This window comes from Lonchura striata, chromosome 8 (genome assembly GCF_046129695.1).
Source record: "Lonchura striata isolate bLonStr1 chromosome 8, bLonStr1.mat, whole genome shotgun sequence".
Lineage (NCBI taxonomy): Eukaryota > Metazoa > Chordata > Aves > Passeriformes > Estrildidae > Lonchura > Lonchura striata.
The window spans coordinates 37,231,439-37,258,801 of NC_134610.1; the positions used below are offsets into that span (position 1 = coordinate 37,231,439).

Genomic DNA, 27,363 nt, shown 5'->3' on the forward strand with positions numbered 1-27,363 from the left:
CCATTCCCTGGGGTACTTAGGCACCCTGGAGGGGCTTCCCTTGCCCATCTTCATAGCACTCCAAAGGCAGGCTGATAGATGGAGGAGGTTCCCTGCTCTTGCCAGGGGGACAGAGCCATAGGGCTCAATTTTGCTGGCTTATTGGAAGAGGAAAGGGACAGGAGCATCCTTCACAGGCATGTGTTGGATTTCGAGACACAATGGCATGCTGCTAGTCCCACTGACTTGGGAGCGGATTTGTTTCCTGCAAAACTAGCTCACACTCTTCCAAAGAAACAGCTATTCAATCTCCTGAAGACACTGCTGTCTGTTGTCCGTGGTTTAGCACCACAGGCCTGGAAAAGACAATTATTTAAAATGCTTTGGAAGCTGGACACTGCTGCAGTCCGGCCATCTGGTGAGATGCTCCTGGGACATCGTGCCTGAAGACAGCCCTGGGGGTGCCAGGCCTGGGTTCCAGGCAGGGATGGGGTCCCCAGTGGGGTGGGATGAGCTTCCCAGGGCATATGGGGTCTGACAGGCTGCAGCTGCTCAGGGCCTCGTACAGTCAGCAGGCGCCTTGCACAGCCCATACCACGATCATGAAATCTTTGCTGACGCAGCCAGCTGGCCTCCAGCTTTCTCCAGCTCTGCAGAGCTGCTACCAAGAGGGGTTTGCTTTTCCCTGCCCACAGGGAGGAAGAGGTCAGCTCTTCATCTGCTTGGGATAATCCCCTGTGTGGGAGGAGGAGAGAGGAAGGGAGAATGCTAAAAGGGAATTACTCTGCTGAGATGATGCATGAAGACAGATCCATTCTCAGCAGCCCCTTTCTGGGAGCTCTTGGCTGGTTTTCAAAATCCCAGGAGAGTTCCCTTGTAGGAGCCTGAGGAGGTGTGCTGGAAAGCCAGATCAGGTCAGATCCTCATGAAGTGTCAGACAGCAGGACTTGTCCCTGGACGTGCTTGCTCTCTGGGACGGCATCTTCAGTAGGTTTGAGATGTTGTGAACATTTGCCTTGCAGTGCCCTCATCTCCTGGTGCCACATGTGCAGCCCAGCAAAGCCCACACACCTCAGTGCCAGGGTAGTTGGTTGGACTTGATCATCCTTGATGGTCCCTTCCAACTCAGCTTCTTCTGTGATTCTGTAAATTCATGTAGGAGTGAAAAAAGGGTGCCTGAAGTGTTTTGGGTTCACGAGGTTTCAGTTCAGCACAGCCTGAAGATTATTTTCCACTGGTTTTGGATGCTGTTTATCCAAAGAATGTATCTGCCTGTGTAGAGTGGACAGGGTCCTCCACTGCCTTAACTTGTAATCAGTGAAGCTTCTGGGTTCTTCTGAGTTGTCTCAAATTGGGACATTTCCAACAGCCAAACCTGCAATGTTTCCAACTGACTATCCCCACAGAGATGCTGTCAGAGGACAGGCAGGGTGACAGAGGTGGCAGCAGCCCTGCATGGTCCCACAGTGTGGCAAGTCTCCTGCTGCCTTTATGCCACCAGCCTGGGTGCACCTTTGTGCCAGCTGGGTTTGTGCTGTTGACTCTTTGCTCTTTGGAGCCATCAACATTTTGTTTAATGCTTTATTTTTATTTCATTTTATGCTTTAAAATGTTTTATTTAATGCTTTAAAATGTTTTATTTAAAGCTTTTGGTGCCCTCCTGTGCTTTTGAGAGCAAGTTACAGCTGCACCTGTGCTGGGGTCATCCCTCAGGTATTTCACCTCTCCCCCTACCCCTCCTGAGCAATTAATGCTCCCACCCATAGGGGTTTGGCAGGACCTGGGACTTCTCCAGGACTGTCTCCAGCTCTGGCCATAAAGAGCAGATGGTCAATACCACCTTAGGGTGCCTTACTGTAGAGGTCCTCAGGCTGTCCTGCCATCTTACCAAGTGAGAAGATGCTCATCTCCAGATATCCCTAAGGACTTGTGCTCCTGTTTCTACCTGCTGGCCTTGACAGCTTTGACCATGTTCCTGACTCCCTGCCCTGAGAGTGGCCCTGAGGAGAAGGGTTTTTTTGCAGTCTTGGGTGGCCCTGTGGGTTTCTCCTCAGGAACAAGCCCCTCCTGTTCCTGACTGGCTTGAGCAGAAAGCCCTGAAAGTCAAGAAAGTGAAGAAAGTTCTTCTCCAAAAATGTTGGGCACATCCATGGTGCCCCCGTGCCCCCAGCTTCAGCTGTGCCGTGCAGTGGGGACTCCCCTGGCAAAACCCAGACCAGATGTCCTCAGGTTGGGATGTGATGGGAACGCCTGTCCCCCTGGCGCATCTTTCTTGGTCCAGGAGCTGGGAGGAAAGTGCTGGCAGATGTCCCAAGCCCCCCTGCCCCAGCAAGTAGGCTGAGCCCCAGCACTGGGCACTGCCTTCTCCAGGGGTCCCTGAAAGGTTTCTGGAGGTCCCAGGCATCAGTGGCTGGGCTGCCATTGCAGGTACAGTGACATGCATAAAAAGGGTAAGGAGAAACGCTTCCTAACTTTGACTCACAGCTGACACCTCCTGATCCCTCCCTCTGTCCTCAGGCTGGAGAAGTCTCCTCCTCACCCTTACCCTCCTGCCTTCTCTTCCTCCCACAGAAACGAAGGGGAAAGCAGTAAAAAAAAAAAAATCTTCAGCAACTCCTGCCTCCGGACCGTGGCCGTGCTCAGCTGCTGGGTTTTTCTTCCCTGCTTATTTCCTTGGATCCAGCTCGATGGTAATCTGAACCGAGAAACATGAGACTGCGAGACTTTCTGCTCACTCTGCTGCTCCCAGCCAGCTTCCTGTGGGGGGGCTCATGTGCTCAGCGCCCAGAAACCATCACCCAAGTCTCAAGTGCAGAAGGTAAGCCTGGAATGCTTTCCAGGGTGGTTTTCCTTCCCGGAATCAGCAGAGAAGCCTGGTTGCTGTTTCCCTCCGGGACAGATGCCTCTGCTGCAGACACACGGCAGATTTGTTGTTTGGTACGTTTGGGCTTGCTGAGGAGACCAGTGTAGGATTAGAGAGGATCTGTAGGAAGTACCCACTTTAATGTTTTTTGGCTCTTTTTCCTTGGTTCTGTCTGGTCAGGAGTTACCCGTAGCAGTGGGATGCAGGAGAGGGGGATAACAGTGTATACCAGTCCAGCTTTCTGAACTGTTTTGGACTGGATGCTGGCTCTTAAGGAAAGTTTATGTTATTGCTCTTTCTTCAAATTGTATTTTTGGCAGGACGTGTCAGAAAATTTTTACTTTCTTATTGCACTGATTGTTAAAATGGTTTCATTTTTTTGAGTGGTTCCGGCAGCTGCATGTTATTTGGTATAATAAGCAGTACAGGTCTTGCAAAGATATCCTTTGAATGGAAACAATGAGAAAGGAGGAGAAAGTATAGGAACATGTTAAACGCCACGAAATTGTGTTTTCTGAAAAAATGATCTTGCTTACTCTTGATGCCAAGGGGGTTAGGATGTGAAAACATTCCCCCTAGCCCTGATCCCTGGAGCCTGCTAGGAGGGAAATGGGGTGGGCAGTGCGGGAAGCCTGAGGTGGGGAGGTGATGCAGCAGGACTGCCGGCCAATTCCTTCCTCTCCACTTCTTCCCAGACTGCCCTGTGGACCTGTTCTTCGTCCTGGACACCTCAGAGAGCGTTGCCCTGAGGGTGAAGCCCTTTGGGGACCTGGTTACCCAAGTGAAAGATTTCACCAACCAGTTCATTGATAAGCTCACCCAGAGGTACATCCCCCGGGGGTTTATCCGCATTGCTTTGGGGATGGAACCTGCAGCCAGGTGGGATGCCGAGATCCCCCTGTGCGTCTGTCCACAGAAGGAAAGAAGGAAAGCAGGGATGCTGGGGAGGGGGATGGGAGCCTCTCCCCCCTCTCCCAGTCCTCAGCTGCTCAGTTTTTATCTCTGTCTCTGCTGACAGTAGCAGCGTGGCTTTAGCAGGGCTGCTTGCACCCACTCTCAGGAAAGACAGGAATTGCTGAAGTGGCTGACGTGGCAGCCCAACCCCACCACCTCCGGGTGGCTGTGTGGTTCTTGTGCAGTGCCGAAGCGATGTTGGTCCCTGTGCTCAGGCCCAGAACCACCCGGGTGCATGGGTAGCAGCAGGACACTTCTGGAGTTAAACTCAGCGCTCACAGGGTGAGCTGCAGTGCACACCCTCCTTTGCCACTGGTGCACCCCTTACCCATCCCATTCCCCAGCTCTTTATCTTCCTCCTCCCACCCACCTCTGCAGCCACCAACCCAGGTCAGACCCTGGCTTTCCCAAGGGAATGCCCAGGGATGCCCAGGAGCACCAAAGCTCCTGGATCTCAGAGGGGGTCCTTCTGGGCTTGACAGTAGGCAGGAGATCCATGGATGCACAGGAATACCACAAGTGCTGGAGGCACATGGGTCTTGCTGAGCTCCTCAGGGCAGCAGGAGATGTGTGCTGGTGCCCAGAGGGGCACTGTGGGGATGTCCCAGTGCTGGAAGGGCAATACCCTATCTCAGGAGGGTTAGGAGGGAGTTAGCAGTTCACCTGTCCATTGCCCAGGCAGAAGAGTTGTCCCACAAGGCTTTGAGTGACCAGGAGCTTTGTGCTTGGGAACAACCTGTCAGGCCTCCATCAGTGCAGCATCACTTTCCCCTGTGCAAGGCTCTGGGCTCAGTACTGCAGTGGGATGGAGGGAACAGCAGTGGACAAGGGTCAGGTGACTTTGGGACAGCCCCTGCTGGGCAGAGAGATGTGCAACACCACTCCTTTGGGACTGGCCCCTGCTTACTTAAAAAGAAATCACATCCCTTTGGGATTGGTCCCCATATCCCGAAAAGACCTTTTTCGGGGCAATGGCCAAAGCACAGGTGGTGCTTCTGCCCCAGGGAATCACAGGTGCTGGATGTGTCAGTGCACAGGACAGGGCTGCAAAACATGCACACTCATCCTTCCCCAAGTCAGAGCATCCTTCCAAGGGAGGCATCCCCCTCTGATTTTAACCATCTGGCAGTGGAAAACCTCTCTGAGACGTGTTTCAGTGGTTACCTGCCTTGCACACACACACACACACCTGGCTGTCTGGCTCAGCCCCTCTTGGCCAGCTCCAGCCCCTGACACTTCTTCCAGAAGCCTGTCTTGCCAAGCTGTTTGATCCCTGCACATGCCCACCCACTGCATCGCTTTGCCCTTCCACCCACAGGAGAAGCTACCCTGGGGTCCCACGGTGTGCTTTGCATGGGAAGCGTGGCTCAGCTTTGCAGAAGAGTGGGAAACCCTGGCAAATCCCCGTTATGCAGAGGATTTGCATTTTCTGTGCTGGCATAAGTGAAGCGAACTCTGTGTCCTGGTGCATCCGTGCAGGTACTACCGCTGCGACCGCAATCTGGTGTGGAACGCGGGAGCGCTGCACTACAGCGACGAGGTGGTGCTCATTAAGAGCCTCACGCCAATGCCCAGCGGGCAGAGCGAGCTGAAGAACCGGGTGTCATCTGTCAACTACATCGGGAAGGGCACCTACACCGACTGCGCCATAAAGCGCGGCATCGAGGAGCTGCTCATCGGGTCAGGCAGCGAGGCTGCAGCAGGCACAGCGGGGTGGGGCTGGTGGTGGAGGGTGGGAGCTTCTGTGCTGGGACATCCCCGTGCATTGTGCAGAGCTGTCCCCAGGCTGGGAAAAGAGATCACAGCGTGGGGACAGGGGTGGCAAGTTGCTCCGGCCTCGCTGAGATGAGGCACACCCTGACCACAGGCCGGGGCACTGTCTGGGGTGAGTGTCCCCAGGTGTCCAAAGCACTCCTCTCCAACTAAATCCTTTCAACGTTAAATCCTGTGTTTAAACCCTTCCAGTGGTTCCCATCACAAGGAGAATAAATACCTAATTGTCGTGACTGATGGACATCCCTTGGAAGGTTACAAGGAGCCCTGTGGAGGCCTGGATGATGCTGCCAATGAAGCCAAACTCCTGGGGATCAAAGTGTTCTCTGTTGCCATCTCTCCCAACCACTTGGTAGGGACCACACAGCAGGGATGCTCCCGGCCGGGGATCACCAGTGGGACCGCGGGACCCCTAGTGTGACAAAGGAGGGACACTCAGAGCCTGCACAGGTGCCCACAGGTCTCACTTTGCCCTCCCCACCTCCAGGACCAGCGGCTGAACATTATTGCCACAGATCACGCTTACCGCCGCAATTTCACTGCCACCAGCCTGAAGCCCACCCGGGAGATCGATGTGGAGGAGACCATCAACACCATTATCGACATGATTGTGAGCACTGCCCATCCCTTCCCCAGCCCGCCCCCTCCCCAGGCCCCCCTGTCCCTCTTAACCCCCTTCTCTTTGCTTTCTTTTCTTGCAGAAACTTAACACGGAGCAATCGGTGAGCATTCCCCTGCGACTGACCCTGTCCCCTGTGGGTGACCCATGGCTAGAGGGGCTTGGTGGCACAGCCCTGCCCTGCAGGCAACCCCTGTCAGCCTGGGAAGCCCTCCCCAAACAGGGTGCAGGCTGACCCTGCTGCTGCCACCTCCTCTAATGCTATTTCCTCCTTCCCCCTCTGCAGTGCTGCTCCTTCGAGTGCCAGGTGAGTCAGCCTTTTGAGAGCTCTGTGCCCTTCCCTCTTATCCCAGTGGTCCCAGGCTGTGCCTCAGGCTGGTCTAACCTACACCTCTCTCCTGCAGCCTCCCCGAGGGCCCCCTGGACCTCCTGGTGACCCTGGCCATGAGGTGAGGGACTGGTTGTGGCTGTGCTGTGGGACTGGGACAGTGGGATGGGATCACTGAGGATGCTCAGAGGCCTGGAATCATTATCATAGAACCAAGAAGGTTGGAAAAGGCCCCCAAGGTCACCTGCAAGGCATGGACATACACCATGCTCCCATATGGCCCACACCATCTGCTTCCTGTATCCATGGAGCATTTCTGCTCCCATGCTCCCTGCTCTTCTTTCAACAGGTCATCGTTCTGTTCCTGGGGATGATAAACTAACTGTGTTTCTCTCCTGTACTGCAGGGAGAACGAGGCAAGCCAGGTCTTCCCGGTCAGAAAGGAGAGGCTGGAGACCCAGTAAGTGAAGGACCAGCCATGGTGACTCTGCACAGGGACTGTTTTTTGGCTGCTTCTGGCCAGACTTCTCAGACACATCCTCACCAGCATCACTCTGTTTCCACGGGGTGTGCAGTCATGCATGCTGTGAAGTGGGGTGGCTCCCCCTCTTGCTACAAGGCTTCCTTGTTCCTCACCCAAAAATAGCCATCCCTCCTGCAGGACATGTCTCTGACTCATGTGTGCCAGCCCAGGGGTGGACTCTGGGCTCCCTCCTGTGTCCTCTGACACAACAAGCACAACAGTGTTACAGGGAAACCTTTGGTAAATAACCTGAGAGCATGAGGAAACTATTTCCCTTATCCTCCTCTTTTATTTTACTAGGCATACTTATTTTTGGGAGGCACATTTCTCCCACACACCTAAGCATGCAGTTACCCATCTTGTGTGCTCCCAAACTGGAAACCCCATGCCATGCATTTTTTTCTTCCCAAGGGTTTTCTGCCCTTCCCTCTCCTCCCAAATGATGTGTCCTCAAGCACCCGGTTTCCCTCACCTCCATGAAGAGCTGGAGATGGTGGAGGTGAAGGCAGGACCTCTTGGCCCTCCACAATCATCCCATGCTCCCAGACCAGGAAAACAAGGAGCAGAGTTATGGGAGAGGCTCCTGTGTGAGAGAATGGCAACTGGGCCCCATATCAAGAGTCTGGGGGGATGCTGTTCAATGGTGGTGACTGTATCTACCTCTGTAACATCATGTTTCTGTCCCCTAGGGCAGGCCGGGAGACATGGGACCTGTTGGCTACCAAGGAATGAAAGTACGTGGGGCTGCAGGCTCACAGAGGTGGTTCAGAGGTGGGCCACAGGCTTTGTGCTGCAACTGTTCTCATTCTCCCATTTTCCTTTCTCCTTACCTCTCTAGGGTGACAAGGGAAGCCGAGGAGAAAAGGTGAGGACAGCAGGGATGTTTGGGAGAGATCCCTATGTTCCCCATGAGTGGTTATCCTGCTCTGGCCCTGCAGCAGTGTGGTGTTGGGGTCTGCTGTATGTTGCCACATCCACCCCTCCTGCTGGCACTGCCTGAGCCAGGAGCAGGGATGCAGCAGGATCCAGTGGGATCCAGTGGTGCGCAGAGCAGTGGTAAATGCCTGCATTCTCAGACTGAGCTGGTTTGGGGACGGCACTGTGGTGGGGGGATGGATCTGCTCTGCATGAACATATGACACCTCTGTCCTTCCCTCTGCAGGGCTCAAGAGGAGCCAAAGGAGCCAAGGTAAGACTCTGCTTTTGCACCATTTTTCTCTGTTTGACATTTGGGAGGCATTGGGAATTTGGGAATCACTTCATGGTCCTGGTACTCTGTTGCAGGGTGAGAAAGGCAGGCGTGGAATCGATGGCATTGATGGCATGAAGGTAAATCTCTGCTCCGGGACACTTTGCTCGGCCTGAGCACTCTGGCTTTTGCCCATCCAAAACCATTGTGGGGTCTGGGGATGAAGCCTGTGGGGCAGTGGAGTTCCCTCCCTGCAGGGTCATCCATCTGCCAGCGAGGGAGGGGGCTGGAATGTCCCTTCAAGGAGTCTAGGATGATGGATGGGGTCTTCCTATGAGTGTCACTCATTGGGGACCCCTGATTTGGCTGCCTGATAGGGTGAAGCTGGATACCCTGGATTACCTGGCTGCAAAGGTTCACCTGGATTCGATGTAAGTACTCTGTGGGTGCCCCTGGCATGCAAGTGAACACTTCTTCCATGATGGTGTGTGGAAATAGGGAATTGCTTGGAAATGTGTGATGCTTATATCCCAGGTATGGCAGCTCAGGGCTGACCCTGGGGCAGTCTGCCTCATCCTTGCCTGCAAGGTGTCCTCAGTTGCCCTTGGGCTGCCTGACATTGCATTTTCTCAATTTCCCTGCTTTTTCCATGCTCCCGGGATGACATATTGGTGGTGGCACCAGTGTCACTGTAATCCAGCAGACCAAAACCACCTTTTCTGCCATTTTCCTCTGAGCTTCAGAAGTGTTTCAGCAATGTGGGTGCTGCATTGCTTGCACAGCTCCACAGTGGAGGAGTCCCTTCTGGCCATGTCCCTCCTGTCCATTGCAACCGGGAGCCACCCACCAGGCTGCTGGGATGCTCAGTCCATGCCCAGTTTCCTGCAGATGGTGTCACCAGTTCAGGTTCCAGTGACGCTGCTTTTAATTTCATCAGGGAGCTCAAGGCCCCCCTGGACCGAAGGGAGATCCTGGTGCTTTTGGACCCAAGGGAGCAAAAGTGAGTTGCTCGGCCCAGCTTCACACAGAGGAGGGATGCTGGGACCCCTCTCCTGCAGGAGGGATAGGTGGAAATTCCTTGCACAGAATCAGAATGGTTTGGATGGGAAGGGACCTTAAAGTCCACCTCATTCGACCCCCTGCCATGAGGAGTGGGACCTTCCACTAGACCAGGTTGCTCCAAGGCCTGTCCAACCTGGTCTCTTTACTAGAGGATGGCCCCCAGCACCCATAGTGTGACCACGCTTCAAGGGTGCCCACAAGCCTGGCACAAAGCATCCCTGAGCTATCAGGGGAGTGCTATGAAAAGGTGGCTTTCACTGGGAGTGCAGTAGGGAGGGATCTGTTGGGATGGGGAGACACCAAAACCCTGAAAGAGGCTTGGGGTGCACTGTGGCTCCTGACAGCTTCTGTGCTGTGGGAGCTGAAATCCACTGCTGGATACAGTCTTGATGGTGCCTTGTGTTCTTGTGAAGGGGGAGCCTGGGAATGACGGGAAGCCTGGCCGACAGGGGATTCCTGGCAACCCTGGAGAGAAGGTGGGTGAAGAAGCACTCTTGTGTGAACATCCTCTTGCTCTGTGTGAGAGGACCCCTGCTACAGCCTGGGCTTTGAAGCAGAGCTTGCCCAAAGCTCTTCAAGTGTGCAGGGCTTTAATCCAGAACCGTCTGACTTCTTGTTTGCATCCCCGTGTGTTGCAGGGAGCTCCTGGGAACCAGGGTGAGCCTGGACCAGCAGGAGAGACTGGTGACGAGGTGAGCTTTCTACCTGTGATGCCCCTGTGTGTGCTTGCAGGCCATCCCCACCCCCTGACCACCCCTCTTGTTTCTCCACAGGGTTCTCTAGGTGAGGATGGTCCTCCTGGAGAACGGGTAAGTGAGAGAGCCTCTGCTCAGGGCAGGGGTTGGTACCCTCTGGAAGAGGAGGAGGAAGCCTAGGAGTGAGCCAGCTCAGAGATGAGCAGTGAGGGAGGGGATCGCCTTGCTTGGGAGCAGGCCCTGATTTTGTGATGCCACCCTCTCTTTGCAGGGCAGCAATGGCGAGAGAGGACCCCCGGGCTCGCCAGGTGACCGTGGGCTGAGAGGACAGCCGGTAACTGCACCCGCAGGGGAGCCTTCCACATCTGCTTGCAAAGAGGGGTGATGCTTGGAAGTCAGGGGCTGGGAATAGGTGTCCGGTGGCTAATTCCGACAGCCTGTGGGCTAGCAGGCAAGCTTAGTGCCTTGCCCTGCCAGTTTGGGAGGGATCTGCTGTTGCCCCTTTATGCTGGCAGGTAATCATCTAACAGCCAAAATCCAGAGGAGAGCATGCCCAGCAAGCCAAGAGCAAGTAAACAGCTGTTAATTCCTCCCTCACAACTGGAAAACTAGTGAATAAAGAGGAAAGAGTCAAGGTGTCCTACACTGGGTGCTCAGGGGCTGCATGAGCTACCACTGGCTTGGGCAGGAGGGCACAAGCAGCAGCAGGGCAGCATGAGTGGATATGGATGGAAGGGGGAGCACTCTTCCCTCCCTTTTTGAGTAGGAGTCACTAGGAAAGTATGTTTCCAGCCTGTTGGGGTGAGTCATGAAGCATGAGCGTGGGAGGGACAGGCAGGAACCCTCAGCAGGCCAGGACAAACATGTGGCAAGCTACAGCCATGCCACGCATTACAGGGAGGGGCAGGGGGTGCTCTGTGCCGGGTGGGGGTGGTGGGAGCCAGGGCATTCCACAGCAGCATCCCATAATCCCATCCACCATTGCACCGCTCCTTTCCTGTCCCTGCAGCAAAGACAGCCAGGACGCAGCACCAGCTCGGAGCGGGGCAAAGGTCTGCCCTGGGGAGGGGGCAGCTCTGGCAGGGGGCTTCTGGCAGCCTCCCCCTTCCTGCTTGCAGCTTGGGGAGCGTCAGCGCTGCTGCATGGGGTGTGCGGGGCAGATGTGCGGGAGATGAAGGCACGCCAGTGTCCTGCAGTTAAATTGTTCAGCAGATGATGGGCTGCTTCCTTCCAGCTTTGAGTCCAAGCACGAGGCTGTGTAACCTTGCCAAAAACGTCTCAGGGCCATTTGGAAGTTGGGTTTTATATTTGCTGTTTGGCTTATGTGTCTGGATGCTTCTAGGTTGCAAACAACAGCTTTAGGTCACCAACCTCTCAACCGCTTCCCTCAAATTCCCCTCTCCTCTCCCTCCCCAGCTTGCTCGTTGCTGGCCACGGGTCTGGATGGGGAAGGTGCTGCAGAGACAGCCTAGGTTTGGCAGTCACATTGCCCCTGTTGGGATGCAGCTCTGCTGGATTTGTGGAAGGCTATTCAGTGAAAGGGAACTGAGCCATGTCCATGGGGTATTTCCTTCTACTGGAATTGTTGGGGTGGCAAACCACTGAGACTCAGGTTTTCTGCACCCTACTGGCCAGTCAGTTCTCTGCAAACAGCCCTGGCTCAGGCTTCTGAGTGTTAGCAAAGGAGAGGGGAGAACATCAGCAGTCAGAAGTGAGGGTGTCTCTTCATCTGTAGCTTGTTCCCATGGAAATCCCCTTAGCTCCATAGGGATGGTAGGCTGGAGGAAGAGGAAGGATGCAGCTATCTTGGAAGTGGTGCTCCTCTCTATGCAGACTGCCCAGGCTATGAGCTGCTCTAGAAGACCAGCCATGGGTCCAGTGTGGCTAGTTTGGGTCCAGGGCCAGCTCAGTGTATCTGCAGAAGATCAATCTCTCCACACTTTTGCTTTTTTGGCACAAAATGGGCAGAAAAATGTCCCCTAGATGCAAGTTTCACAAGGCCTTCCTCTTAGGGCTCTCTTCTTGGATTCAGTGTGGCCACACTAGTCTATCTTTATCTTCCTCCATCTCTGGCAGCTCCCTACTCAATTCCTGAATCAGCTTCAAATCCTTGCTTGTTTGAATGACTGCATTTCCATCTGACTGTGGGTGGTGCACCCCTGCTCCCTTTGCACCCACACCTGCTCTTCTGTGTATGTTTTCAGGGAGAACCCGGACCACCTGGTGACCAAGGGCGGGAAGGACCCCTCGGTCCACCTGGTGACCAGGTAAGAGCTTGGTTTAACCTTCTGGATCTCAGATGGAAGTGGCTGGGATGTCAGGGAGAGGGGGATGGAAGATTTAACTGATGCCATAGCATCTTGGGGCAACTTCTCAGCATCTTCCAGACCAGGAAGCAAAGCTGGTGAAGAAGATCAGGGATTTCTATGAGAACCAAGGATATGAACAGGGACAAAAAAAATGCAAACTTGGCTGCTGGGCTGTGGGCAGAACAACCTGCACACCATTTCCCAATCCCATGGAAACAGATGTCAACACATCTGACAGAACTGGAAACTGGCAAGTGCAAGCTGCAGCCACACACAAAATGTTCATGCCTGGGGCCAGAAACTGCTTAATTCAGTCGGGGTGTCAGTCAGACATCTTGTGTCAGTGAGGCTATCCTGACATGTCCCCAGGGGTGTCCCTGACACCCTTGGCATCCTACAGAGACAGCCTCTCCCAAAGCCAGTGTTCCTCAAGTCTGCTGACTGCAAGGTGTGATCCTCCTGCTCTGGGCTCTGCCTGTGCCTAGTGAGCCTCAAGGAATAGATCTCAGACTGCACAGGCTTGCTAGAGAGCAGGGTGGGCCACCTCCAGCCTGAGGAAGGCTTCTGTCCCCTGCACACTTGAAGGCTCCTTCTTCCCTGCTGATAACTCGAGGTCTGGAGGTGTTGCTGGGTCAGTCCTTCATGGTCATGGCACTGATTGCAATGGCCAACAGGATCTTTGCACCTGAGCAAGCACACTTTGACATCATCCGTGGACTGGGCTCTGTAGGACAACTCCCCTTCTACCCACACCTTCAGAGTTTTGATAGATCCCAAGATAGAGGAATGTATTAAGATAAACACTCCCACACTGGCAGAGCAGGACTCCCACAAGAGGTGAAGCATGGAGGCCAGCATGCAGACAAATGTGAGACAGCTTTTAAACTCCCTTCTGCTTGGCCGAGTGTTGGAGAGACCTTGGATCCGGAGTGCAGGACATGAAGGAGGGGCTGTTGCATTCATGTTGTCTCCAGCATGGCTGACCCCCATGTCAGACCTTCACTGTGCAGAGAGTCTGGCAGTATCCAGCTTGCTCAGGTGTCCTTTTGGGATGTGGCCCTGGTGGGAAAACAACTCTTCAGATGTGTGTATGTAATGGTCCACTGATCAGTGCTGCAGGCTGGTGCCAGCAAAAGAGACTGGGGCTGGAGCTGCTCTCTGTGTGGTAGAAGCACCTTCCAGGTTCAAGGCAGGAGAAAGACCACGTAGAAGACAAAAAATTGATGCAAGTGTGGTGGGGAGCCAGGCTGGGACAGATCCTGCTTCCAGACAGCCTTTCCTGTTGTGGAGGAAGAGGAGAAAAAATGGTCTCTCCTGCAGACCACTAGTTTTCCTTCGCCACCACTGAACTTGAGTCAACCCCTATCAGAGAGGGAAGCATTACAAAAGTAGCTCAGTGCCTCCCCAGGCCAGAGGCTGCCCCAGTGTTCCCACCACTACAGAGAGATTTGAAAAGCAGTTGAAAAGTGAGGATGATTTTTCCATGAGCTGAGAAAGAATGCTTGTGTTTGGCCAAACTAAAAAGAAATGTGTAATTAGGTTTGGGTAAGAGTGGGACCTTGGCAAACACAAGTATATTTTATCTGCAAGCTCTGGATCTTGGAGTGTGTTTCTCTTGGCAAGGGGGAAGTGCTCCTGCTAACCTGTGGCTCTCTTTCATCCTGAAAGAGATGCAAGAGAGTTTGTATCTGAGAGAAGCTAAAGGCCAGCACACTCTTTCCCTGAGCCTCATGGGACGGGTTTGGTGGCCCTTCTCTATTCCATGATGGCCATGCGTTCTGTTGGGTCCTTGTTGCACCCAGAGAAGTAGTGGACAAGATTTACTCACCCAAAATCCTGCGTCATCCATCATAAACTCCTCCAAGGCCATGAGGGATTCACGCTGTATGGCTGCAGTGAGGATGAGAGTGGCCAGTGTGAGCCAAGGGTGCTGTGGCTCCAGCCTTGGCTGGTGTGAAGGATCGCAAGTTCCTGTCCTTCCTTCCAAGATTTCTCTCTTCTGGGCTTTTGTGCAGAAATAACGTCACATGCCTTGAAGCAGTTCAGTGGTCTGCACTGGGCTATTTTAAGTTTTCTGCACCCACGAGGATACCTTTCCTTGGAAGAAAGGTGTGTATGGCATCTATGGATGTTCAGCACCAGGTCTCTGCATCCCTCTGTCCTCTCCAATGCTTGGGGACTGGCTGCACACTCAGCTCCACACAAAATGCTGCCTGAATATTTGATGTGATGCCAGAGCTTCACTACCCACTCACTGTCCACCATCATACCCCACCTCCTGGAAAGCAAACCCTGCAAAGGGCTGTGGGCACTGAGCAGAAGGTGGAGGGGTTCCCTTTGGCATCTGTGGAGCTCTCAGAGAAAAGAACCCTCCTCCTGCCTCTTCTCCTGTCTCATGGTGTCTCTGGCCAATCCTGCAGCTGGTGGAGCAAGCAGCCACTGCCCAGGTGGTATGTGGCAGCATGACAGTTTTGGTCTGTTCTAGCACATACTGCCAGGGCTCTGCAGCCTCTTGAGAACAGAAACTCCCCAGAGCCACCCTGGCTGTGACCCAGACTTGTCCAAGCTATATGGTACATGAAAGTTTGTGTCACCTTCAGGTGATGTGCTTGCACCAAGGACCATCCTTCAGGGACACCTGTGTCATGGTTGATGAGGTGCCACTGTGCCACGCAGCTGTGCTTGATGCTGGAAAGCATCAGCCCATCCTCCCTAGTCCTCTTCCCACCAGGTACTTTGTTACTAGGGTGAGCCCTGAAGGAGAGGGGTGGTTTTGGGGGCCTCAGCTGCCACTAAAAGCACATGATGTGTGGCCCATACCTGCCGTGTCACACCTTAGCCAAGAAAGCTTTTGAGTTTGGTTCATTCTCAGCAGGGATCTACCTCCCATGTGGTTTCACAGAGAAAATGGCCTTAAGGGAGGAAGGAGGAAAAGGACAAGCCAGGCACGGCTCCTGAAGAACCTCCCTATCAGTATTCACCCTCCTCTATAGGTCCATTCTGGGGCTGTCCAAGGTGGAGCTAACTTGGCAATGGGCACCTCTGCCCATCAAATCACAAAACAAAGGAGCCAGCCCTTCAGGGCAGGAGCGGCAGCAAGAAAAAGCACCTTTGAGAGAACTTTCTGTGTTTCCCTAGGGTGAGCCCGGACCCTCAGGACCCAAAGGCTACAGGGGAGATGATGGCCCCCCCGGCAGTGAGGTCAGTGCTGCTTCATCATTGCTTCTTCTGCAGGGAGGGGATGTAGGGATGAGCAGCAGGTGCTGCCCATTAGGGCTTTCCCCAAATCCCATGGATACTGGAGCGCTATTGGACCTATTGGTACAGGCTCCAGTACTGGCTTCCTGGCAGACACATCCAGGTGTTTCCATGGGTCCTTAAGACCACAGCTGCCTTTTCCCCTACCACCCACAGGTCATTTCTTGGAGAGGTTATAGCTACACCACAAACCACAGAGCTTCCCATCACAGGAGCTGGGGAAGATGCTGTCTGGGGACAACCCCCTGAATCTGCCAGAAGGTTTGATCCCCAGGAAGGGGAGCAAATGGAAGCCAAGCACAGCCGTTGGCTTTCATAGAAATACTAGAACATTTGATCCTAGTTTGAATCCTAGTTTGGGTTGGGAGAGACCTTAAAGTTCATCCTGTTCCTACCCCTGCCATGGGCAGGGACACCTTCCACTATCCCAGGTTGCTTCAAGCCCCATCCAACCTGACCTGGAACACCTCCAGGAATGGAACAGCCACAGCCTTTCTGGGCAACCTTCTGGGCCTCCCCAGTCTCTGAGTAAAGAACTTCTGACATTTTGTCTAAATCTTCAGGTTGCTCTTGTATAAGCAAAACACCTCCACAGTAGGCTTGTGTTGGTAGCTAGTTGCCTCAGAAGTCATTGTCTTCTCAGCTCAGATGGTATTGTGCAATGCTTGATTTCTTCTGCCCCTTTCAGGGCCCAAAGGGATTGCCTGGAGCACCTGGGCTGCCTGGGGACCCTGGGCTGATGGGAGAAAGGGTGAGTGGTTCTGCTGGGGAGATAACATCGTCCAAGAACATCAGCATCCTGCTGCCATGCTACTTGAGGGGTCTGCATTTCTTTATCTCATCTGTGCTTGCCTTCCTTTCCAGGGGGAGGATGGTCCTCCTGGGAATGGCACAACTGGATTCACAGGTGCCCCAGTAAGTTTTTGTGCTGCCTTGAAACTGTAATACCATTATGTCTACTTGTCCAGCATAACACACTTCCTTTTCTCCATCCTCAGGGGCAGCCAGGAGACAGAGGCGACCCTGGTATTAACGTAAGTGTGCTGCTTCCTCAGCCACACAGGATTTACCCTTGGTGGTGGTTTGGCACTTGGAACATATCCATCAACTTCATGTTGGAATGGGCTCCCTGAAGCAACCTGCATCTCCAAAATCCTCAAAACCTCTGCTCACCTCTCCCTGCAGTGGATGCTTCCAGTGGAAGCATGCTGCTGTGGCTGTAACACCCAAGGGCAGCAGCTTGCACTGGGTGCTCTCTGAAGCAGTTCCAGAGCCAGAGTTTGGGGTTGGGAGTGTCACCCAGGGGAGCTGGGTAATGCTATGCCAAGGGATTGATTTAGTGTTGGGTCAGTGGTTGAATTCAGTCTTAGAGGTTTTTTCCAACCTAAACGATTCCATGATTGTGCAGCAGTGAAAGGCACCAAAGAAGTTCTTGTCATCAAGAGCACTGAAATCTGGTGCTGGAGGGCTATGTGCTGCTCTCTACCCCTGTCCCAAGCCAGGGGTCACCACATGCCAGCACCAACTTCACCATGCTAGCAACAGCTAGTCACCCAGCAGCCACATCCATACTGTTTTTCAGGGAACAAAAGGCTATGTCGGACCTAAAGGTGATGAAGGGGAAGCTGGCGACCCTGGCGATGATGTGAGTAACCATGCTGTATCCTCTTTTCCTCTGAGCACAGTGCAGGAGCCTTGGGCAATGATGAGCCAGAGCCCATCAGACTTTGTAAATCTTCAATCTTTTGCCTTTGAGCAGTGACTGATGGATAGCAATGGGAGCTCCCTCCAGGTGTTCATTTTGTGTCCGACAGCTGGTAAACCTCCACATTTATTAAGCTGAGGTGGGCATCACCTCTGTAAGGCTTTGTATGCTTCCAGGTGGCACTGATGATGATGGCACTGGTGATCTGAGCTTTATCACTGCCCCATGGAGGGAGATTTCCCAGTGTCCCTTCCAAGACCTCATTTAATTTGGTACAGCAACCTCAGATAATACTTTAGTGGTGAAGCAGGGCTCATCAGACATCTGGAGGGAAAGGTGATATGTAGGAATCCATAAAATCAGAGGGTTTTGGGAAAGCTGCAAAAGTCAGGCCTCAGACACAGCAGAACTGTGATTAGAGCTAAGCAGTAGCCATAAGATTTATCAGCAAAAAAGTTATAAAAGAAGTAGAAAGTAAGGACAAATAAAACAATGGTCTGTGTATTAATGCTTGGCTAGAATAAGTCCCTAAGCTACAGAGACGTATATCTAGCGAGATATTAGGAAGTTCTAAGCTTAATAATGGAGCTATGTGTGTTGTATTTTAAGATTTACAAGTATGTATTGTATTTGAAATAAGCAGGCATTGTTTTAGCCAAAGGTACATGTGCTAATCGTGGTTGGATAAACCCATTGTCAATATGCTTTTCCTTTGTGTGATTGGTCCAAAAGATTTGAAAGTGAGTTGAAACACTGAGTGCATTGTCTGCTGCCTGGGATGTGAGCTGCTGGCATCTTCCCATTGTCATAACCGTGTAATGAGACTGATGCTGGAAAATAAACAGCTCAAGACACATTCCACAACAGTCCCATCCCATCTGTGATTTGTGCATAGACCCCTGGCCAGCAATAGTGCTACCCCCTGACACACACAGAGTTATGAGTTTTGGTTTTGTTTTCATTCCAGAACCTGACCCCTGGACCCAGTGGCATCAAAGGAGCAAAGGGCCACAGGGGACGTGAAGGTCCCCCAGTAAGTAAGGACTCTGGCAGGGTTGACCCCGGTGGCATGCATTCCACCATCCCTCCATCCCTCCATCTCTCCATCCATCCCTCCATCCCTTCATGTTCTGGGTGATCTGGGAGCAACACCAAGCCATGCACACATTGTGTGTGCTCACTGCCTTCCCACCTGGGTGTACATGGCACATGTGGAAGCGAATATCCTCCTTCCACCTCCGTGCAGCAGCCGGGAATCCTGCAAACAAGCAGATATTCCTTCTCCAAGCCCCGTTCAGGGGCCAGCAACTGGGAAGCCAAGAGGTTTTTCACAACTCTGCATTGTTTAGCAAGGTATCATTAGAGTACGCCACAGATAGGACTGACTGCTCCTGTAACTCCTCTGTGCTTCTGTTTGACAGGGACCACCAGGACCCATGGGGCCTCCAGGACCAGATGTGAGTGGGACAGGATTGAGGTGCTGCTTGCTGGCCTGCTCTGTGCATTGCTTTTGCTGTTAATCAAACATTTCTTTTCCTCTATTTTCAGGAATGTGAAATCTTGGACATCATCATGAAGATGTGTTGTGAGTATCCCTATACCTCTCCTCCCACCCTGCTCAGCGCCTTGCTAAGCAAGAGGCAGCTGACTTTTCCCTGTCCCCAGGCAGCAGAATGCCATCCATGGGCATCTCTCCCCTTTCATGAGCCACAATTAAGTCCTCTTGATCCACGGACCTCCAATTCCATCTGTAGAGTAGTTCATACAACTGTGTCTCACCTGTGTGTGGCATAGACTAGTTTGTCTGTGGTTCTATACAGGGAAAACATGAGCAAAGTTGTGTAAAATCCTTGAGTGGCCATTTTGCAATGTTTTTTTTTTCTAAATGTCATGTTCTAATATTCACCCCTGGGAAGGCGGGGGTGCTGGTTTGGGGTGTCCTGCCATGGGGAGAAGCAGCATATATGTCCTACAGAGGACTTCTGGCTCATGGCCAGTATTGAAGTGCTGGAAGGACACAGGGTACTTGGGGAACTGACTTTGAGCACTATACTCTGGCGATTTACTTAGCTTTTCGTTTTGTTTAAATAAGAATGCACCAGCATGTGCAGACACAGAGCTCTGTGTGTGTGTGGTGCTCCAGGTCAGGGCATCATAATCTGAAATAGGAAAGAATCTGGGTATTTCAAATGGGTGAGAAACCTCCATGAGCTTGGATTGTCCAGGCCAGGTGTCTGTGGGTTTGCAGAGACACAAACTTGCAGTCTGCATTAGGGTGTGAAAAACCCTTTTGTCAAGCATTTTAATGTTGTCTCTTTCTCTCCCTTTTCCTCTAGCTTGCTGCGGTGAGTGTTACTTGGCAAAGTTGCTCTGCAAACATTTGCTGGTCCTTCTCCTTCCTTGCACCCCTCCCATTCCCTGCTCCTTGCCTTCTGCTATGGAGATGTAGTGAGAGCCTGTGAGAGAGAACCAGGCATGAGCCAGGCAAGGGAGGGCAGGAAGCAATCTCTGAGAGTGCTACACGGATTAGAGGCTGATGTGGCTGAGTTCTGCAACTGGAAAATGGTTGTCAAGATGCTGTGTGCCAGCAGGGTGGATTTTGTCCACCCATTTTACAGTTGGGATGTCTGTTCTGGGTACACTGTGGATGTAGCTCTGTCCTCTTCCTTCCAAATCTTGTGCTGGTCAGCAGAGGAATGTGCTGGGCTTTATTTCTTGATGCTGCCCTGATAAGTTGGGTTTGCAGCCCAAAAGCTTGAAGAGCACATTATGTTCTTCAGCTATGAGAAAGAGGGGAGCAAACTGAGTCAGCCTCCTCCAGCCCACCAGTGCCACCTCTGTCCTGCTGGGCTGGGTGAATGGAAGAAATGAAAAGGCTTATGAGGAAGGTTATGGAGTAATTACTGGGTGGTTTAAAGGATACTCACAGCCTGAAAATGCCACATGTCTCATTAGGGAGCAAATGCACATGGAAAAATTTGTAAACTGGCTCTCAAGTCTCCTCTGCAGCTATTTTCCTGCATTGTTTCACACCGTGCTTTGGGGCATAGGCACCCAGCTGGGCAGGGCTGCAGCAGGCATCAGCTACTTCCTTTAGAAATGCTTCCCTGCAAACATGTCCCTCCGCTCCTGTGCCTTGCTCCAGAGTGCACCTGTGGTCCTGTCGACCTCCTGTTTGTGTTGGACAGCTCGGAGAGCATCGGCCTGCAGAACTTCCAGATTGCCAAGGACTTCATCATCAAAGTCATTGACCGCCTGAGCAAGGATGAGCGGGTCAAGGTGAGATTTCCACTGAGTGCTGTGAAATCTTTGTGTGCACTCGCTTATTTTTCACTGCAAGCAGGAAAATGGGGAGATGACCCTGCTCCAAAAGGCCTCCACCAGGCTTGGCTTCAAGCTGGTGGTGGATCATCCCAAATTCATAAAGTGATGGAGATTAGACAGCAGATCATTGTCCCAAAATAGACATTTCACTTTTTTTAAGCAGAGATTCTGTTTCCTCCATGTCCCAGAGCAGATGGTGCATCGTGCATTCAATCAGCTTTATCAGTGTCTCAGTGTCTCCTTGTTTTGATGAACATTTTGGTTGTCTGGAGTGTGTTGGAAGTTTCTGATGTCCAGCTTCCACGCTTGGATTTAGGTCACTAGTTAAGCACTCTACTAAAAATTACTCTTTCAGCCCAAACCCAGCACTACTGTCCCCATAGTGAGTCTTTTAGTCTGAAAAGGAACACAAATGCTTGTTCTCCTTCCTAGCTCCTCTCTGGTAACTTGCTGTATGTTTTATTTATCTATTATTTATTTTATTTATATATTTATTTATCTGTGATTTGAAGGGCTGTTGGGAATCCAGACTTTCCTGAAGGTATAACCAGACACACTTAAAGTGCATAATCTGCTGTTGAAAACTAGCGTAGTGGGCATACATGGGGCTTTTTGGATGGCAGAGAGCCAGTAATAAGCAGAAAAGGTAGAGCTGGGTAGCAAAACCACCATGTTAGAAGAACACCAGGAGTCTTGAAAACATATATTCTCATAGAACCATAGAATCCCCTGAGCTGGAAGGGATCCAAGGATTGAGTGCAGCTCCTGACTCTGCACACAGGACAATCCCAAGAATTCTACCATGTGCCTGAGAGCCCAGTGGCTGCTGTTGAGACTAGTGAGCTGTGAGATCTAGGTTTGGGTCTCCTTTTCACTTACTGTCTCACCAAATTGGTCCCAATGTGCATCCACTCCTGGTGGGGCTCTGCCTGCCCAGAATAAGGCAGGAGAGAAACATCAGAACCTGCCATGAAGGCATTCAGGAGAAACCATCAACAGGATTCTGAATCTCTGGTTCCCCTGAAGTATCTGCCCCTAACTGGTTTCTGTTCTGTCCCACAGTTTGACGCTGGGGAGTCCCGTGTGGGCGTTGTGCAGTACAGCCATGACAACACGCAGGAGCTGGTGGCCATGGGGGATGCCAACATTGACAACATTGGAGCGCTCAAGCAGTGAGTCTGTGGGGTATGGCCCAGGGGAGCCTACACACCCCCCATCCTCCATATCCAGGACAGCAGCTCCTGCAGCTGCAGTGATCTAGATGTCCTTTAGTAGAAGGTGGTGGCTGGTGGCATCGTAAGTGGTGCTAAGGCTAAATGAAGGAGCTTGCCAGTTTCCCACCCAAATCCCCATGCAGGGATGTCCGCTTGGTCACAAGCCTTGTTCTTGCTCCTCCAGTACCCACGGGCAGGGCTGGCAGGCTCACTGGTGTCTGTCCCTTCAGGGCAGTCAAGAACCTGCAGTGGATCGCTGGGGGCACCTACACTGGGGAGGCCCTGCAGTTCACCAAGGACAACCTGCTGCGGAGGTTCACGTCCGACAAGCGCGTGGCCATCGTCATCACAGACGGGCGCTCCGACACCCTGCGGGACCCCACCCCGCTCAACTCCCTGTGCGACGTCACCCCGGTAAGGGCACGGGGGACCTGCCCTGCGGCAGCTGTGCGGCACAGTGCAGGCTCCCTGGGTGTCTCCATGTCCTTGCTACACAAGGCTAGGGCAGGAGACACAGGTGTCACTAGAAGCACTTTCGCAAATTGGCAGACATAACACAGCTATGGATGCATTGGATGATGAATGCATCCAGTGATGGACTCGAACTTCCCCGCAGGTGGTTTCCCTTGGGATCGGTGACATTTTCCGAAACCCTCCAAATCCAGATCACCTGAATGACATTGCTTGTTTAAGCAGACCAACCAGGCCGGGACTGTCCATTCAAAGGGACAACTATGCCGAGCTCCTGGACGACACCTTCCTGCAGAACATCACCTCGTACATCTGCCAAGGTGGATGAAAGGCGGTGGCTAGAGGCAATGGGAAAGTTGGCGAGGGATGCAGGATGCCTCCCTTGTGTCCCCCAAGTCGTGCTCTTAAGCAGGGACAGGGGTATCTCATGTCTCAGAATACTTCGTGGCCAGGTCCCCATCCTCACCTGCTGCTGGACCTGTCTGTCCACACCATTTTTTCATGCATGTTTATAGCCTTTGCACAGGTGGCAAAGGTGGGTAGTTTCACCTTCTGCAGGTGAATGTCCGTCACTTCTGTGGCTCTATGGGACAAGTGGTTTTCCTGGGCCAGCTGGTGACATTAATATTTCTTATATTCTTAACAGAGAAAAAATGTCCTGACTACACCTGTCCAAGTAAGTATTGACTCCTCGTGCCATGCTGTGAGAGACTGTGGGTGGTGTGATGGGAGAAGTGGGAGCTTTTGTTTGTGGGGATGCATGGCTTGGGCACCTCTTGCAATGGGGATGCTCCTGGTCTGGAGAGGTGAGCAAGATCTGTCAGACACTCTCAAGGGTCTCTCTCACACACACACCAGCCCAAAGCAGCTGGGGAAAAGCATAGCTGGTTGTTTCTCTGGCATCTGAAACCTAGAGAGGAGGCTGTGAAAGATCACGACCCTGCCAGGTTTTAGCAACTGACCTCATTACCTGCTTCCACTATCTAGTGGTGGAAGCATGAGCAAAATCAGTTCAGTGGCAGGGATATTAGAGAAAGGTGCTTGAAAAGTAAGAACAGGGAGGGTTTTAATGGAGTACACCTCCAATTCAGAAGCATAATCAGTCCTCAGCATTTCCATGGGAAGAAGGGAAGTGAGGAGGATGAAGTGGTTCCCCAGATACACAAGGAGAGTCACTGTGTTTAAACAAGCCACTAGATTATCTCAGCCAAATAAACATCTACAACCTATCCTAAACCAAATAAAATAAGGAATGAACGGGTGAAAGGACAAGTATAGGACAGCATTGGGGCAGGGGAAAGAAAGCTAGCATGAGTGGAAATTTCCTGAGTCTGACAAGGCAGGAAGCTTGTGAGACAGTAACTTCATCGGTTTTCCATGGAAGTGCCAAAGTGTAACAACCCGTGGACCTTTCCCCTTGCAGTCACCTTCACCGGGCCAGCGGACATCACACTGCTGGTGGACAGCTCCACCAGTGTGGGGAGCAAGAACTTTGAGACCACCAAGAAGTTCGTGAAGCAGCTGTCAGGGCGGTTCCTAGAGGCCAGCAAGCCCACCGACGAATCTGTGCGCATCTCAGTGGTGCAGTACAGCGGCCGGAACCAGCAGAAAGTGGAAGCTCAGTTCCAGTACAACTACACAGTCATTGCCAAGGCCATTGACAACATGGAGTTCATGAATGATGCCACGGACGTGAACTCTGCTCTGCAGTTCATCACAGAGCTGTACCGGCGCTCTGCCCGCGCCACAGCCAAGAAGAGGGTGCTGGTGTTTTCTGATGGACACTCCCAAGGGATCACTGCCAGGGCCATTGAGAGGGCTGTGCAGGACGCACAGAAGGCAGGCATTGAGATCTACGTGCTGGCAGTGGGAAGCCAAGCCAATGAGCCCAACATCCGTGTCCTGGTCACAGGGAAGAGCGCAGATTATGATGTGGCTTACGGGGAGCGGCACCTTATCCGTGTGCCTGACTACACCTCTCTGCTGCGTGGTGTCTTCTACCAAACTGTGTCCAGGAAGATAGCTGTTGACTGAGTATCTGGGTGGGTTTCTGCCAAGGCCATAGCTGCTTCTGTCTCACCTAAAAAGGAAAATGAACAAAGCAAAAAAAAAAAATGTTAACAGTATTCTTGACCAACCTGAGGAATTTACATCTATGCAGACAACCATAGTGACACAGCCTGGCTGTATATAGTCCCCTCCCTTCTCTCTCTGCTTGATCATCTGTGTCTCTACTCTGTTAGTCTCAAATTCCCTCACTGTCCATGACTGCCCTCCCTCCCCATAACAGGAAAACACAAGCACACCTAGCAATAGGCCATCAGAACACAAATACCAACCTCATCTCACTGTGTTTTTGACAAAAATCAAGATGAGGGCTTTTGTACCACTAAGATCTAGCCTGGTCTCTTAAGGTTGATTATGCTCTTTTTAGGTACCTTTTTTTTCATTTTTCATTTCCTTCTCTCTTTTGCACATCAGTTGCGCACTTGCCCAGCTCATCATGATCCTATCCTATTGCTGTGCTTCAAGTGAAATATTCACACTTCAGCAAGCTTTGAGAGGGGATCGTTGTCACATCTGGCGAGTTTGGTTTGTATCTCCCATGACTGGGGAGAAGAGAGGGCTGGACTGCACTACCCAAGCTGTGTGCAAGCATCTCTGGCCTCCAGAGCCAGGGGATGGGACAATCACTTCCCAAGGCTGGGGTAGAGGTGGGTGGTTGAGCATCCCTCAAACTGATGCTCCCATTCAGGACAGAAAGGCTGGACACCAACCAAAGAAAAAATGGGCAGCAGCCTTTGGGGAGGGGCAGAAACCCTTAAAAGAAGCTACATAACTGCGCTCCTTCACTTACTGATCTCACGGTCCTACAGTGAAACCAGGAACCTCATGAATAACCTGATAACTTGCTTTATGGTTCAAGCTCCATTCTGGAAAATCTCTCTGAGCCCAGTTGGTGGGATTTTTTTTTAATTTTTAATTTTTTTTTAATTTTAAAAGAGCCAAGCTGACCTATTCCCAGCGATGTCTCTTGGAGTACTGTTTCTACAGGACCACCTAGGAGTTAGGCACCTGGGCCCTAGGGAAACCCACTAACTGCACTATATATTTAATTAAGGCCTCATCCTCAGCCTAGAGAAGTCAAGTGAAAGGCTACCATCATCTCCCAGGGTCTTTGACTCACACTCTAAGATATATTGACAAAGGTGCTATCACTTATGTGGGTGATGTGGGCTGTGGTGCTTACTTACACAGTTGTTTCTGGGACCACAGTGAAAATGGGGTTTGGCTGGGCGAGATTTTATTTCAGAGCTTCTACTGGTGCTCTTGCTATGAATTCATGCACTTCGGAGAAACCAACAGCGACTGCCAGGTATCGGCACCCCAAACTCTTTACCTTGTATCCAGTTAGTTTTATTTTATGCCTGTGTTTTACTAAAATTGTCCACTTTGGAAATTTGTCAAATAAATTGTTTTTGACAGTCTCTTTGGGTGTTTGTCTGACTTGATTTTCTCCCTCCCAGATCTTGATTTTACATCCTAAGAGATCTCTAAAAGGTCCTTGAGGGCCCCACACCTCTGTGTCCCGGGGCTTGTTACAGCTTTTCACTGTGGATTCCTGTAAAGAGACTTGTTCCCCAGGCAGTGGGGACATTCAACAGGACATTGTCTCATGTCCTCCTCTTAGCCATGCTGCCTCCATCTCTGTGCAGATGCTTGTTGGGCTCCCTGGAGCATGGGGACACCTCACTCACAGCTGGAAAGTCTGAGGGGTGGCTCTGCGGGTGGCAGCTGTTTGTGTCAGATCTCCTGCTCTCCCCTCCACAGAAAGGCAGGAAAATATGCCTTCATAATTGCTCTAAGAAAGGCAGGTTTTGTTACAGCTCAAGAAGTTCCTATTAATGGCTTGCCACAGTCCTTGGCATGAGTCAGGCATGGAGGAACATGACAGGGACAAGCCCTTAGGCTACGCAGTTGTGGCTAGGGATGCCCAGCATGTGGCATGGGCCGCTGCCAGCAAAAAGGGGTGGGAAAATGGGATTTCTGCCCACCCCCCGATGTGTGTTCCTGCTCACATCCCACCTGGGCCATATCCAATTGAGGGATGCAAAAGGCACCTGGGGAAAGATCTCCCTGTCTTTGGGCTGGCTTACTGCTTTTTGCTAAAAAAGGTAGCTGGCAGGAGGTATCTTTCCTGTTTCTGTTCATTTCCCCCCTCCACTCCTAACCATGCCCTAGCATCTTCATTCTGCAGAAAGGAAAATAAGATCCCAAACCAGTGAAAATTGTCAGATTCTGAGCCTCAGTTCTGGAGTGTTTGTCAGTTTTCCTCATCATTTCACGATGTCATTCAGAGAAAAATCTAAAATGTTCCCTTTAAATTCCAAATTGCCCAGAAGAATCACAATTTTAAACAGAACTGGGTGGAAACCTGGCTTTCCCAGGACAGGACACAGGGACCAGCAGGAATTTTTCACAAGTTCCCAGCACATTGTGTTTAGCAGTGTTGCCTTGTCTCTCCTCACTGTTGTGCATTGCTCAGGTAGGACTGTAGAAGCCCTGTCAGGTGTCTGGACATGGGATATTTGTCTTAATTTGTCTTCCATTTCTGGTGATATTCACTCCCCTCTTTTCAGTCTCAATTTTTGTGCTTCCATTACAGGGAAGGTCAAAATGCCTCTGTATGCAGGCCTGCTTTATTAAACTTCAGATGTTCTCCAGATGTTCAGCAAGGGGGTTTATGTAACAACAACAGAATTTGGGCCGCATTTCTCTTTTCCTCTGACTAAATGCTCCTCATTTGAGGCAATGCTGATTCATAGCCCTTCATGGGAATGTGATGGCTGGGGAAGGACTGGATTGCTGAGACCACTTTACCAGTGTGGTAGACTCCTAAAACACATACCCAGCTGCTCTGGGATGATTGTGAAGCATATATTTAAGAGCCTGTCCAGTGCCTACAACTTTCCCAAGGAGCAGAGATCTGTTGCTTTGCCTCTCCTAGCTGTGACAGCCAAATAACTGAGTGTTCAAATGCTTCCTGCTCCTCTGTGGTTTGGGGCTTGCTTTAACTCATATTCCCAAGCATGCTTT

The 27,363-nt window shown here is 51.8% G+C and overlaps 1 protein-coding gene across 1 annotated transcript; it reads left to right on the forward strand.

The window, feature by feature from the left end:
- The first annotated feature begins 2,557 nt into the window (after nt 1–2,557).
- Nucleotides 2,558–25,754, forward strand: COL6A1 (collagen type VI alpha 1 chain). Its single transcript, XM_021547269.2, has 35 exons — nt 2,558–2,797; nt 3,538–3,667; nt 5,276–5,476; nt 5,762–5,921; nt 6,057–6,179; nt 6,271–6,291; nt 6,475–6,495; nt 6,593–6,637; nt 6,923–6,976; nt 7,729–7,773; nt 7,878–7,904; nt 8,202–8,228; nt 8,324–8,368; nt 8,606–8,659; nt 9,166–9,228; nt 9,704–9,766; nt 9,929–9,982; nt 10,064–10,099; nt 10,257–10,319; nt 12,190–12,252; nt 15,433–15,495; nt 16,241–16,303; nt 16,417–16,467; nt 16,551–16,586; nt 17,135–17,197; nt 18,225–18,290; nt 18,679–18,714; nt 18,806–18,842; nt 19,594–19,602; nt 20,403–20,536; nt 21,644–21,753; nt 22,026–22,209; nt 22,412–22,586; nt 22,913–22,942; nt 23,690–25,754. The coding sequence occupies exons 1-35, from the start codon at nt 2,689–2,691 to the stop codon at nt 24,298–24,300; spliced, it is 3,072 nt and encodes a 1,023-aa protein (XP_021402944.1). The 5' UTR covers nt 2,558–2,688; the 3' UTR covers nt 24,301–25,754.
- Nucleotides 25,755–27,363: the final 1,609 nt, after the last annotated feature.

Excerpts from the sequence above, each read along its gene's own strand:
- COL6A1 (XM_021547269.2), top strand. The coding sequence starts at position 2,689 with ATGAGACTGCGAGACTTTCTGCTCACTCTGCTGCTCCCAGCCAGCTTC. Across the intron at positions 10,100-10,256 it reads ATGGTCCTCCTGGAGAACGG|GGCAGCAATGGCGAGAGAGG; the intron begins GTAAGTGAGAGA and ends CTCTCTTTGCAG. Across the intron at positions 16,304-16,416 it reads CTGGGCTGATGGGAGAAAGG|GGGGAGGATGGTCCTCCTGG; the intron begins GTGAGTGGTTCT and ends CTTCCTTTCCAG.